The 16,366-nt window shown below is 26.0% G+C and overlaps 1 protein-coding gene across 1 annotated transcript; it reads right to left on the reverse strand.

Annotated features, from left to right (window-relative positions):
- Positions 1-11,414: 11,414 nt before the first annotated feature.
- LOC132932041 (maternal protein exuperantia) lies at positions 11,415-16,284 on the reverse strand. Its single transcript, XM_060998228.1, has 6 exons — positions 15,866-16,284; positions 13,970-14,246; positions 12,914-13,065; positions 12,666-12,849; positions 12,230-12,538; positions 11,415-12,139 (listed from the first exon to the last, which is right to left on the reverse strand). Exons 2-6 carry the CDS (start codon positions 14,240-14,242, stop codon positions 11,816-11,818), a joined length of 1,242 nt encoding a protein of 413 aa, XP_060854211.1. The 5' UTR covers positions 14,243-14,246; positions 15,866-16,284; the 3' UTR covers positions 11,415-11,815.
- Positions 16,285-16,366: the final 82 nt, after the last annotated feature.

Below are 16,366 nucleotides of genomic sequence, written 5' to 3' on the forward strand. Positions count from 1 at the left end.
TTTTTTTTTACTAAGTATTCAGACTTACGTTAAAACGCAAAACATTTAACTTATTTGACCATATCCAAAACCAAGACTTAAATAAATAGTAAGTATTTTTAATAATAATTATATAGAAATATTAAAAAATTAGAAAATTCTACTCTACTTAATATATTATTTATGTATTTAAAATTACATCATCATAATTTAAGCGATAAGAATGAATAAATTAATAAATATATAAATAAATCATATAATAATAATTAATAACAACCATATTATAAAACAATTATATTATCTGTTTAGTTTAAAACCAAAATTAGACAGTTTCTAATTCTAAATTAAATAAATTATTGTTTGTTAATCACGATTTGAAAAACGAAATAAATAAATAATGAATTTTATAAATAATTTAATTTCTATTTTAACGTGTATAATTATTATTTTATCCTCTTCATCCTCAAAAAAATGTGATTTAATTTCAAATTTTATTATAAATAACAATGTAATGTTTACGAATACAACAGAATCCACTGTGTTTCTTCCAACCGATATTGAATTTATAAAAGAACCTTGGACTGAATTTGTTCATAGCGATGATACATACGATAATACAATTAGGTATAATGGTAGACTCCTTTTCACACTTGAGGCAACTGAATTGAATATAACTGATACAGAGTTGACTAATACCATTTACAAAAGTCTCCATGATAATAACCAAAATATTATAATACCTGATTTAATAAATGTTTACAAGACCAGTTTTGTAACTAGAATTGGAATTATCAAAAAAATATTTTCATTTGATTATAGATATATTGTTAAAGCTATAGTAGATGAGACTAAATATACAGAATGTAAAAGTGTTCAAATACAATATACTAAGGCAAAATTGCCAGGATTAATTTGCAGTATTACTTTTATCGCTGGCGCAAGGTATAACGTTAAATGTGGCAACGTTGAATTAGAATTATTGCCAATAACCTCAAATAAGAAACTTGAATTTGATGCGAAATGCATAACTTAAATTTTTTAAGCTTATAATTTCTAGCAAAATTAAATAGATGATAATATATCTTTAATTAAATATAGTAATATTATTTTTAATTTAATTTATGTTATTAAAAAAAATAATATATATATATTATATTATATAGAATATTAATTAAAATAAGTATGGATAATTTTAATCATTGATCATAATATATTATAATTTATTAATAATCAAATAAAAATAATAATATATAATCAATAGTATAATTCAGATATTAGATGTATGAAATACACTTTAGTGTATGCTAATAGGAACCGTGACTTTTACTCTTAGCTCAAGATTTTTCGCAAATCGAATATCTAGATTTAAGCTGATATACAAAGTACAATTTAATATACTATTTTTATTTAAATTATTAATTTTTGTTTCTATTTATGTATATAAATTTATTCTATTTGTATGTACAAGTATAGGTACTATAGTGTACGAGAACGGTGTGCAACATAATATTTAGCAATTTGATTTAATATAATTTACGTTCATAAACACATCATACGTTTAAGTTAATATTAGATATGTTTGATTACTAATATTAAATCAATATTAACTTATGTTTTATATTGTACACTCCATTGTACATTATTATTATTATTATTATTTTTTTTTTTTTTTACTAAGTATCTTTAAACAAATAGTTAGTATAAACTTTTATAGCCAAACAAAATTATTAATTCAGATTTTAAATATTCTATAATTAATAATAATAGGTAAATATTGTAATTGGTGTCATTACGTTATTAGTATATTATTTAGTTACATTTTATGTTGTAAAATTTAATCTAAGTCATTAAACTCATAACAAAAATAAAAATGTTCAATTGAAAAATAATTATAATAGTAACTATGTAGAAATTATATTTTAATTAAATAATCATTATTGTACGACTAGAGGAAATTTCATAAACACAAATTTACAATCTCATCTCAAGATCCAAATTATAAATTCTAAGCACTTGGAACCTAATAGAGCGTGAGCAATATGATGCTATTCAAAGCTATATACCTATGTTTTGTTAATTTGAAGACTTGGATTCAAATATGATTTGTATAGTAGTCACATTTATATGGATTAAATAATATTATTATCATGCATGAAAACTACTACGCAACCACTTTGACTTGATATAATAGTAGCTATGTAAAAATTATATTTTAATTAAACAGTCATTATTGTACGACTAGAGGAAATATTATAAACACAAATTTACAATCTCATCTCAAGATCCAAACTATAAATTCTAAGCACTTGGAACCTAATAGAACGTGAGCAATATGATGCTATTTAAAGCTATACACGTTATGTTGATTTGAAGACTTGGGTTCAAATATTATTTGTATAGCAGTCGCATTTATATGGACTAAATAATATTATTATCATGCATGAAAACTACTACGCAAAAACTTTGACTTGATCTTTATAGACATTTTAAAAAGAATTAAATTAATACTCAAGTCACAAAATGATGCAACTACAACCAAAAAATAATATACATCGACTAATAAAATACCTATATCAATTATGAAGGAACACCGTTCAAATTAACCGAACCGATTAGCCAATCTTATATAACATAATATGAATAAAATTAAATGAATAGATAAATTTCCAGTGGTGAATAATGCAAATCTGACTAGCGTCATATAACCTATTTAAGCCCACAGTGCAATGCTATAAATTCTGACCCACTAAAACTTAGAAAAAACTATACATACTATCTTTGTACTAAATTTTTATTTACATTTAACATAAGTATACATTAAGTATAAACTATAATTCATATGTATTATTGCTATTTTAATATTATATACAAATGTAAAATCAAACTTTATAAAATATGTGTTTATTTATTTATTTTTATTTTTTATAATTGTTTATTTATACAAATATATGTGTACATTATAATTTATAACATGCAGTGCTCGAATTGGAAAAAAATATGTAGAGGAGCTCAATCCAACGATTTTAAAACTGCGTTCTAAGTGCACAATTACTTAACACAGACACTGATAATATGTGTATGTTCATAATTGTACTATAATAATTGAACTCTAATAAAACTATAGTAACAGTATGTACGAACTATTCAATTTGTTTTAGAATAATTATTTGCGATTTATCGCAACCTTACCAAAAAGCTGAATAAAAAACTCCTAAAATATACTTAATACCAATGATTTAATGATTTGATACAATTATGCTTTAAGTATTATACACGACCGAGACCGAAGTAAAAGAATATTCAAGCAGCACAGGTAGTATATTGGCACAAACAATAAATAAATAATAATAATAAATTATATATACTTAGTGGATTTATACGCAAAGTATCGTAGATCATAAACATGATTAAAGAAACAATTATAGAAAACGATTAGATAGTAAGAAATAATGCAAATTATAATATTGAAAACATAAATACAATTTTGGAATGGATGCAATGTGAATAATAATGTAATATTATTTGTTGTTATTTTGTTAATAATACCTATATTTATTGATATCTATAAACGGTTCTACAGTACTTCAATAAATTATCATTTTCAAAACATAATTTAATACCTATGTTTTTATTAACTATAAATTAATTTATGCTCCGTAAATAATTTTGAAAATGAAATAAATTTTTAAAGAAATGTACCCTAATCTCACTTTACCCTCGAGCCAATAATTAGAAGATGAGGTACATGGTTATTAGCTGCTCAATATTACTGTGAGCATTTTTCTAAAATACAAGAAATTATTTTGTTATTCGATTCAGAAACTATGGCTATTGGAAAAGATCAAAATATGTATTATACCAAATGAATCATTGAAAAATAATTTAATTTTCATCTCTGTAGATTTAAGTTGTTAAGCATTTACAATTAGAAAATTAGGAACAAAAAAATAAGTCCATAAATGATAATATTCAAATTGTTTAATCAGCGATAGAAAAAATAAAATTCATAAGTGGACAAATAGCATGCAACGTCATAAAAAAAATTAATGCAATAACAGCAAGAAAAATCCAGGCTTTATTGATTTTAAGACAATAAATGATAATATAATGATTCACGAACACCCTTCTTAAACTTAGGAATTATTATTTTCAGATATACGATTTTCAAATAGGCTCCAATTACCCAATTACATCGGTTGATGTGGAACAATCGTTAAGACATTTCAAAAATATTTTAAAACCTAAAAGGTAAAATTTAACATTTAACATTTAATCATTTAAAATAAATTATAATTATTCAATGCAACACACAGTAAAAATAATTACAAATATTCAAGTTTTACGATAATAATATTATTTTTTTTATTTTGTATGCACATTTTTATAATTAAATTTAATGTATTTTCCATAAATTTATTGTACTTGTATTAAAAAACAAATTTTTCACGGATATTTTCAAGTTTTTAGCAAGTATTATATTAACTATACTTTCATACTTGTGTATCTACATATAATTTTATTTTTTATTACATATAAATCCATTCCTTAATAATTATAAATAATAAATTTTATAAATGTGTCATATAAATAACCTATACTGTATATAATTAATATTGGACCACGGCCAAGTAAAAATAAACCAACTATACGCAAAATTATATTTTATACGAAATAACATTTTCATTCTAAACAAATAAACCGGTATGTATAACTATAAAATATAATGTATTATATTTTCAATTCAGTCTCTGTTTGACTGAAATGTCATATTTTTATACTGCAGACGGTAAAATGTTTTTTAAATCGTTTTCAAGAAGACCGGTTGATATTCAAAAAAATTAATAGAAAAATACTTACCAAAAATTACTACATGGCAAAAAGTGATCACAATAAATTGCAACAATTTATCAGCTTTGGGTAGCTGAAGCTACGCCACGAATAACATCAGCCACAACCGCTATTTTGTTTCCGCAATCCGTCCATTTGTATTTTTATCGCCTAAAAAAACAAAACAAATATTAACTATTATAAATACAATATTTAACAAATAATAATAATACAAGTAGTTGTTTTTGTTTTCTGTACACACAAATCATACGGCACAATATAATGTCGGTTCCAAACTATAAGTGAATAGTTTAGTTTATTTGGAAGTTGGTCGGAAACTATAATATTAAAATAAAATAACCAATATCAGGTGATCTACCTACTATCTGGGTGGCTACTACCCATATAATTATTATAATGCTGAATAGTATTGTATGAAGGTAATATTTTTAATTTCTAGATAAAATCAGTACTTATTATCCAGATAAAAAAGATCATCTTTTTAAATATAGGTATCTATCAAAAAATTAAGTACTTCAAGTGTACTAGGTATTCATGTATTTAATATATACATTTTTATTAATAATATTAATTTAGACAAATGATTATTAATAAAATAATCATTTTTGTTATGTATAAATTAACTATTTTTCAATCCGAAAATACAAAATATAAAATACCTAATAAAAGTTTATAATATAAATAAATATTTAAAAATTAAATTTTATTCTATATATTATATTTTATATATTTTTTATTTATCTGGATAAGATAAAAATATACCTGTCTAAATTTAAGATAAAACACAATATTATAGTGATATTAAAATGTGTAGATATATTATTAATCACATCTACATTATAGTTTGCGGCCAATACAAAATCGATCTGTTAAGATAAATTCAATTATTTACGCTTTTTACAGTATAAGCGTTAAAACTATTAAAAAATCTGCGTCTATTCTACGTTATATAAAAAAATAAAGCACTGGATTTTAATAAAATAAAATAAAATTATTGATAATAATAACATCACGTCATCACGTTAATCACGATGATTTTAAGTTTTCCTAAAAAGTATTTAAAATTGAACTAAGTTAAATAAAAGTATTAACAATTATTAATTAATTGAAAACATAGTATATAATATAAAATTATAAATGGTTTAGCAGTAGTTTTAAAATTTTAGAATAATTTGATTAAGCAATTACTATTGTTATCAAAACAACCATGTATATTTTATAAGTTTTAAAGTCTAAATCATGTACAGAAAATAGTCTAGTCCTACTTTCTAAGTGATATACTAGCCCACAACTGTTATATCGTTAATTTATACACTAAAACCTCACACAAGCGCACTAAAATTTGTTCTATTTCATTGTTATACATTTTCCTTCTTCATTTTTCTTCCAAAATTCTTTAATTTGTTAGTATCTGCTTTTTACATTGTCCAAGTTTCAGCTCCATAGCACACTTCGGATAAAATTAGAGTTTTTTATATATATATATTTATATTTTATAAAGCCTAAGTAGAATCAGTATTATTTGGAAAGCAAGCAACAGAATCGTCTTAAGAAATCGTTTAAGTTATTTTCACGTTGAACGATGTCCGAGTTATACCTTATAACGATATCATTATTCAAACAGCTACATTATAATATATTTTTATTTATTTATGTTACAACAACTTTTTACCTCGTAAAACCTATGTAAAAGACAGAAATTACGATTTAAAAAGTTAAATGTACGTAACAATATAACGTAAATTAAAGGGTAAAATTCCAGGTTTATACATGGATCCCAATTATAATATCAATATTCTGTTAGGACAAAAACTAAATGCTTTTTACGTCAGAAAATTATGTAATATTTACTGAAAATACGTTAACGGAACTATAATAGAGAAACGTTTTCACAATTTCTTGTAGTTTCACGATATGTAATTAAAAATACATCAACGTATAAATTTTGCCTATATCTAGTGCCGTCGGGATCTACGTATAAACCTGGAATTTATAAATCGGGACCATATAAATCCGGACTGTACATATCAAGAACGTAGATATCTGGATCGTATAAATGTGGACCATACAAATCTGGACCGTAGTGTTCTGGACATAGATATCTGGAGCGTACAAACCTGGACCATACAATTCTACGGTCCAAATTTGTATGATCCACATTTATACGTTCCTGATGTGTACAGTCCGGGTTTATACGGTCCAGATTTATAAATTCCAGGTTTATACGCACCCCCCTCCGAAAGTTAAATTTTCTAAGCGTTTTCTGCGCACAACAACGTACTGTCAACTGTAGAAAATGTTATCATTAAATCAAATTAATATACAGTACGATTAGTCAAATATATTAAAATTAATTATACCTGGTAATTAAACTACCGATTTACCGTACCGTTACTCCACTAGTGCTTCATGAAACAATTTGGAGAATCTAAACACCGAGGACAGCAAGAGCCATTATATTATATATTATTGTGATATTGGCAAAGGTGGTATTGTTTCAAATCTAATGCGGTGATAAGTTAATACCTATAGCATCTACGTATTTAAAAGTAATTAATTTTAGATTATGAACGGAGCGATGTATATTATGTATGTTTTTTATTTTTTTGTCCGTCATCACTTTTTTATGAAAATTGGATACAAGATTGAAAGTTTCTCATAAGTAATTCTAACCAAAATCTCTTAAAAATATAATAAGACACAATTTTTTTTTTTTATAAATACTAAAAATTTACACGCCAATAATATGATTATACATTTATACATATCATTGTTGAAGGGGTTTTTTCGTAACTTTATTATGAGGAAATGCATATTTTTAACATTAATTGCATATATTTATGATTATATGTGTTATGTGTTATCTATAAGTAAAACATTAATATTTATTATGAGTATTTTTTTCATAAAAATAAAAATTTTCATTAAATATATATACATATATGTGACTTTGACCAAAAAAAATACTAAAGCCTTAATCCTGTAGGTATATACAACGGACATCACCTGTAATATCTATAAGACTATAAAAATTGATAGTTTAAGGTTTCACTGTAGAAGTAGAATACATCATTAGTCAATAGTCAAAAACGTTTATGAAATAAAACGGGTTGTAATACATAAGTTCCAAATAAAAAAAAAATGGCGAGGTTGGTATATTAAATTTGTTATATTACTTGTTGACTTTAGATAATATAATTTAAAAGTTCACTAGTATGTAGTTATACATCATATTTATAGCTTTTATTAACCTCTATGGCTCTATCTCGTCATTATATTTTCAAAAATACATAATATATATATTGCGTATATTAGTTATAACCACAGTCCATAGGCATAATATACAATAACGTTGTTGAATTAGTATATTTCTATGATTATAACCTTTTAGGTTATCAAATATTAAGTAATCCGAAATTTTAAATTAATTAGATTAGTTTATGAACACGTGTAGTGACTAAAATAATAACTATAGGTATAGGTAGGTGCGCTGTAGTCTGCAGTATCCAAATCCAATATACATGCATATTATGGTTTAATTGTTGTATATAACTTTGTATTATTTTCAAAGGTTAAAAATGCTTCTTATAAAATCCCGAGGGGGTGAACTTATTAAATATACATAATTTAATCCTCACACGTGTATACACGGTAAAAAATATTTGCGCGTATAGTTTAATATATTATATAGGGTAGTACATTATGATTGTCACGGACTGTCAGAAGTGTATACAAGATTTTCTTGAGGGGGATAAGAGATAAATTCAAATAATTTTTTATGTTGTTGTAATCTTTTAACTTCCAATTTTTAATCATTTAAGATATTTTATAACAATAACTGCACTGTTTATAGGCAAGTACCGGATCTAAAAAAAGGGCAAGAGAGGGGGGGAACAACAAATATCTTCATTAACCGTTCTAATGCCTTTTTTCAATTCTACATGATAGTATTCACTCACATAAAATCCGCAAAAAATTATTTAATCATAATATATATATATGAAATTTGCGCGCTTTTGGTGTGTGAACGTTACTTAAAATATTAGGTTTAATTTGTTGGCGGCGATAGGAGTCACCAACCGCACATACGTTTAGCTGCTACTATATAATACTACAATCTATTTTTTATGTACCTATAAAAAAATGTATTGAATTTTATCTTGATAATTCGATAGGTACTTAGTGTTACCAATATGATTACCACAACTCATAATAAACGGAGATTAGCGATTTCCATTGTATTTAATCACAACGCACTATTATTGTGACGGATCAATCGTACAAAAATTATAATAGTGTTAAGCAACTATGCAAGTGTGATCTTATAAACCTACACAAATTGGTACTTACTTTTATTATTCTAACAAATAAACGAAGATTAAATATTCGGCATGTATAATTATTATTAACCGATATCCACAACCTTTGACATTTGCAATCGTATAGGTATGTTATCAATTAGTGTATTTTGCTAACATATAACTCGTTTCACGTCCTAATAAACACGTTTCATTCTAGGTGTTAAGTTCAACTGATAAAAATTACACGAATATCCAAATACAAAGTTGTATACCTATTCCCAAAGGTCAACGACGTAACCATGTATTTTTGTTAGTTTATCCGTTCACAGTATGTTCTATGCGATTTGTAAGAATACATTAAATATTTTTTTCATAATCGTTATAAGTCATTAGCTAATGTCTATGCAACTAAAAATTTAATTTAAGATTTAATATAGGTAACTATCAATAAAAAAAAATAATCCATATTATAAAAATTATTTATCATGTCTATTCGTTATACGTTAAATAAGATCAAATTGTTCAATATTCATGTGTAAATATTTATATGCATAGTGCATTAATGTTTTATTTAAAAAAAAAAAAAGCAAAAAAAACATACAGCACTTACTAATAAACTGTTATACCATAGTAAATCTAACAAAACCTGTTGAAGAAATAGGTACATATTATCACTTAGAAAATCAACAATAAATTATATTCATTTCGATCTTGATGACTAAGATGTTAGTACTTACGGTATTATGGTAAGGAAACGGTATATCTAACGCAATACCGGAAAATGCCGAAAAACCTTGAGAGCTGACATTCAAATCGAATACCTACCGGAATTAAAAATGATGTATATACCTACCATAAAAATCGTCAAAGGCGTCATCCCATATGGCCATATAGTATACAATTTATTGCACGGCTGTTTCGTCTATCGTGTCGTGTCCAAAAGTTGAGCTTGGTCCAACTCACGATAGATCATGGTTAGTAAACTATCCCATAATTTATTACAACGGCCAAGCAGAATAGGATGCAAGGGGAACATAAAATGATGGACAACGTAGCTGTTGTGAACACAATATTGAACTGTACATAGGTACTTCAGGGTTTCCGTATACCATTTAAGCAGTATTTAACGATAACCGGTATACCCAATAGACCGTCAACCATATCTAGTCTTAAGATTTTTACAATTAAAGTGTACTAAAGACAAAAAATAATAATAATAAAAGATGAATTAATTGAAAGCATAGTACTATAAATAATGTAATATTATAAATGATACGCCTGATAATATTCACATTCTCTGGAGTCTACAGATGCCCGTTTTCTAATAACACTACTGTGAAGATATTATCACCTGTGAAAAAACGATAATTTGAAATGGATAAAACTACTTAATTTGACTCTTGTGTCCGATATTTTAATATAATAATAACAGACTATGTCTGGGCATGAGGTGATTTATTTGTATGACTTAAGAATGGTGCCAAAAATAAATTAGCCACGAAGATGATTAAGCAGACAAATAGAAATACAGGACACGGTGCAACTTTACAATGGCAATACACAATGATTTTAAAGATACATTTGATCGCTTGAACTTAAAATTAACAGATGTTGCCATATTTTATCATTTATAATTAGTAATTTATACTCTTGGATAACATCCATTATCTATGAGATAAAATAGTACAATCAAATAACAAAATGTTGTTCAATTCATAAACTAGTTTCAATTTTCCATAAATACTTCAAATAGAACAGAGATTGTATTATGAATGTTAATAATCAAAATATACATTCAATTATAAAATCTCAATAGGTATGTTAACATTTAAATGAAAAGGATTCCACACCCACATTAACTACATCCTGTTTTACACATAGATAATATATGTTAAGCAGATTAAATTTAATTGTTTTAATATTTAAAAGAAAGCTCAGGCAATGCCACAATTTACTTAAACAATAAAACATAAATAAATAGTTAAAGGTAAGTATGCTGTCACATATTTGTATAATGAAAACAACAAAGTATGAGTGTAGCATGCTCTTAAAACCTTAACATTATTTGAGCAAGCAGTAGTTTTTTATAATAATAATAAGGAAAATTTTTTGAATTAAATATAAACACTTCGATAAGAATAAATAAAATCTGACGAAAAGCTTAAATTATTCTTTTGTTGAAATAATAGAGTATTTAATTCACATTTAAAGATCAACAGTAATTAAACAAAACATAACATTTTAATAATTTTAATAAATAATATCAATAATTAAATAAAATAACTGTTGTTGTTATATTCTTTGTTTATTGTTTTATAGATGAATAGTTTTATCTTGTAAAAATTATTACATGTGTTATAATGACCTCAACTTATTCGCGTTCTTACAAATTAAAATAGAAATAGAACATGAAGAAAAATAAATATTAAAATCGACTTGATTTTTTTAAAATAAAATTATAAAATATCATCCATAAGGAAAATAGTTAATTGAACGCGAAAAGTGGTTAGAACTTTGTTTTTGTTTCATACAATCAATATATTTTTTTTGATTTTAAAAATTATTATTATAAAACTTATAAGTAGTCTATGAAGAACAACAAAAAAACTTAACGTTTTTTTAAAATTTTTTTTTAAATAATACTTAATACTTAATACTTAAAATGGTAATCAAACTTTGGTTTTTAATCAGTTGTTTTCACCATTTTCATGACTTTTGATAATTTCGTTCTGAGGCTTTTCTGCTTCTAGGTTATGGCCATTAGCTTGGTCTGTTGATTTTGGTGAAATAGAGCCTGCATCGTTTTCAGATAAGCTCTTTCTGTTATCCTTATTACTGCTGCTACGTCTCCTGAATCTACCGCCATACTTTCGACCTCCTTTAGGCGGTGGAGAAACAGGTTCAGGGTTTTCAAAATGCATAATTATAGTAGTTACAATATTTTCTTTATCATCATCAGAAAGTTCAGGCAATTTTTCTTTAATAGCATCTTTGAAACCATCTTTATTCTCCTAGAAATAAGTCAATTAATAAACTACATATATAACCATATAATAAATTAATATAGTTCAGGAGAAAACAAAATTAGTGATGCAACTAACGGTCCATAAAGATTGAAGTGTCATGTAATCAATGTTAGCTTTGGCAATGGAATTACGATAACTTATAGCTTTCTTGCGATCTAAGGCAGTTGTTTGGTATGACAAAGACTTATGATAAACCGTATTTAGTGACTTCTGTCTCGCCAACAACTCTTGAGTGCTATGTAATGTCTGTACTTCAGAATCTATGCTTGTAAGGAATGTAGATAATGCCTTGGCCTTAGTTTCTTCAGAAACTTCACTTCCAGTTACTACTTCTTTCCCATCATCATTACCACTTTCCAAAGTTACACATAAATGCTGAACAATCTAAAATAATTTTAATAACGAATAAGCTAATAATAATATGAAATATCAAAATATATGTGACTAAAGAGATAATATCATATAAATTCCTCATAACAAATATGAACAAATAATTATAAACTCAACTCACATCATAAGCTAATTTAGCGCGATCGGTAGCCTTGGAAGTATCAATGTGATCTTTATCTAAAAGAACCTTTGATAGAACTCTTAATGAAAACATAACCATAGTATCTTGACAATGAGTTTGAGCAAATGAATGGCAGTTAGCAAATCCTTTAACTACTTCAGAGAATTTATCTAATAAGTTATAGCTGTAATAACAAAATAAATACATTACTAAAATAAACATAAATAAAATATACTTTGTTTTCTTACGCAAGAAGAGACTTAATTAGAAGACAAGTGTTGAATTTGGTAACTTCATGACAAACTAAAATGGCCATCTTTTTACCATTGTCTTTCAACATTTGTTCTAACCATTCTATAAATTCGGCTAAAGCAGATATTTCACTTTTTGATTTTAATGTCTAAGAAAAAAAAACCCATTAAATAAATATCATTAAACATTAAAAATAGATGGAAAGAAGTAATATTAATAAAGAAATATTATATCATTTATATCTCAAATTCATTTAAGTGAAATGGTAATTTTTATTTTCATTAATATTACAGGAATCTTTTAGCATAATTATTAATTTGGTAAAATTATTCCTAATATAATGCAAAAATAATCATATCTTATTGTATTTGTGAAATTATATTATTGGACAAATTTCTGTAACACCTAAAAATAAATAATAATTAAATAAATATAAATATTTGTTTTTTTTGCATAAAATTTAATTTTTATAATTATACCTTAAAACTTAAATTTAGGAAATATAGTAAAACTTCCATTTAATGAAATTTTCTGTTTAACAAATTATTTTAGAAATCCATGACCTTCATTGTTAATTATGCGTAAATTTATCTCTGTATACATAAAGAATCATATGTTTCTATATAACGAATTAACTATTTGATAACAAACCCGTTTTTGTAAACGAAATCGAAACATTTTACAAAAAAAGTACAATTTATAAAAATAATAAAAAAAAACGAAACTTACTAATTATCTCTCAATAATAAATTACATAGATAAATATGTAATAAGATAATACGATTTATATTATATGTATTTGAAGTCTATTTTTTAATAATTTTTTTTTTTTTAATACAATATAATACGAAACACTTATGTAATTCTATTTAACGAATTCCTCTATATTACACATTTTTTTTGTTCCTTAAGCAACTTTGTTAAATGGATGTTTCACTGTATAATATAAAATAATTCGAATGTTGAAAAAAATTATATGATACTTTTATAATCATTAACTATAAAATACATAAAAACAAATATAAATGCTTATAATTTATTAAATATATTACTTTATTATTTTTGATATCTTTTAATGCACGGAAACGTCCCATTGTTATAGTGCACAAAAGATGACGTCTTCTGGCAACTTGATCAATGTCATTATGTGGCATTATATATTGATTAAATGTAGAGTTTGGTGTGTGACCAGCAATATGGCAGATTTCGTCCAATAAACGGCGTCCAGTCGTATCTATATCCCAGCCAACAACCATATAGTCAGACAAATTGTCTAACGTCACGGTGTTGTTACTGACATCAACAATTTCGGTATTTTGAACCATTTTGCTATAAATTTAATATCATAAACATTAAAATTTATAAATAATCCTAAAAATAAAAACTTTCAGAACATAGGAAATTTTTGAAATGCTAATGAATAATTGCAACTAATCAATTTAAATTACCGAAATTATTAAATTTTTAAGTTAATAAATTTTTTTAAATTATAAATGTGCAATACTAATATAATATTACCCGCCATTCAACTTTGGTATTGTTGAGAATGAAAATTATTAAAATGTTAAATTTATTTTGATTATGAAAAAAATAAAAACCCATATGTAACACAATTTTTAAATAGTTTTAATATAATGATTATGTTGTTTACCTATTAATTTGATTATTTGTGCTAGGTAGGTATACAGAATTTTAATGTAGTAATAAATTGTTAATAACTACAAATACCATAACTTCCAAGAAATTTAGGAGACAAATTTTTGAAAAATATTTAAAAGGAAATTCTGCATTACAGCTTTTTAATATAATATCTTAAATTAAAAATCTATCCACCGTTCTATCACAATCTGCCTATAAAATTGTCTAAAAATATAATAAAACCACAAAAATGTGAATCAGCAACAACGTCGAGAAAAACCTCGAAGACTTACGATATCAAAAAGTATTAATAGATTAATCGTTTTCATATCGACACCGATACTATTGACTATAACATTTAAATTACAAAGTTTATTCTTAACGACAATTTATAAGAGCATAAAATAGTGTCTGCGGACCCGGACAACGGTTTTATCGCGATAGCAGAGGTTAATAGCGGCCAATCAAGATAACGTTATGACTTATGAATATCGTATTATATACAATACCTATAATATTATGATTATTATTTATCGCAAAGCATAGCGAAATAATCGAATGAGTATAAAACGAACTGTAAATGGTGTAATAACCCCGAATAAAACGAGAACGGCGGACAAAAATACGATATGCGCGATTCCGTTTGTCGGCGACGCAATAACGAGTTTCCGCCGAGTAGCAGTAATGAAAGTTCCGAGGACGACGAGAAACGGGACATCGTTATAAACTAAATATTATTATTGCATAATGATTAATGTAGGGAAATCCGAAAATGCTTCTGGCGATGGCTGTATCCGAAAGGAATATGACGTAATCGCTAGACAAAAAAGTCTGACCGACGCCTGCGAATTAGAGATTAAAAAGCTAACCGACGCCTGCGAATTAGAGATTAAAAAGCTAACCGACGCCTGCGAATTAAAGATTAAAAAGCTAACGTCTGCGAGAAAGGTGCAACAAAAAAAAAACAAAAAAATACTAAAAGCATATTTGATTAAAAATTCCGAATTTACATTTTTTGCCATCTGAATTTCGTTTAATGCGCGTCCTTGCGTGGTCGGCGGTACGAACGCGCGCATCGCACATGTCGTGCGGTCACGGCCTAACCCTTTCGAAAGACGCAAAACAAAAAAAAAAAGCTTAGACAACAATCGTAGAAGCGCTTTTCCAACTAATTGTATATGCTATATCATTATAATATTGTACTTAGTACTTACTGTGATAAAAAAAAATAATTATTTAATTAAAATATTAATCATTAATATTGTTATATTAATCCTTAAAATAATATTAAAATACATTGTCGAACATACCTGATTATGCTAATACGATGTGCAATACTACGATGTATGGCAGTGTTGAAAAATGCAGATGTATACGATACGATATTACACGTGCGAAACTGCAGCGACTCTCAATCGACGGTGAATAAAAAAACGTGTGCAGATTGAGTCGGCCTCTGAATCGGATCCGGTAACTCACTGACGGTCGGCGAGACGTGTGCGCGTGCGCCCATCCGGCGAAGTATCAAAATAATAATAATAATAATAACGTAATAGGTAGTTGTGAAATAACGACGTTAAAGCGCGACCGCGAGTGTGTGGTGGGGACAATTGTGGGAGTCGGAAGTTTTCAGTTTTATCCGAAACTGTTTGGTTGTAGAGGGGGTGGTGGCTTCAAATTTAAAGATTCAAACGCAACAATATTATAGAAATAGTTAATAGCTATTATATATTATTTATTAACTATTAGATTCGAGTTAGTCTATTAAAGTTAGTCTATTAAATTCTATCCCAAGTCTCGAGTCACGGTGT

Source organism: Rhopalosiphum padi, chromosome 1, assembly GCF_020882245.1.
Source record: "Rhopalosiphum padi isolate XX-2018 chromosome 1, ASM2088224v1, whole genome shotgun sequence".
Classification (NCBI taxonomy): Eukaryota; Metazoa; Arthropoda; class Insecta; order Hemiptera; family Aphididae; genus Rhopalosiphum; species Rhopalosiphum padi.

Coding starts and splice junctions, on each gene's coding strand:
- LOC132932041 (XM_060998228.1), bottom strand. CDS start 14,242: ATGGTTCAAAATACCGAAATTGTTGATGTCAGTAACAACACCGTGACG. Junction 13,066..13,969: donor AAGATATCAAAAATAATAAA/GTAATATATTTA, acceptor TTTTTTTCTTAG/ACATTAAAATCAAAAAGTGA. Junction 12,850..12,913: donor CTAATTAAGTCTCTTCTTGC/GTAAGAAAACAA, acceptor TTGTTATTACAG/CTATAACTTATTAGATAAAT.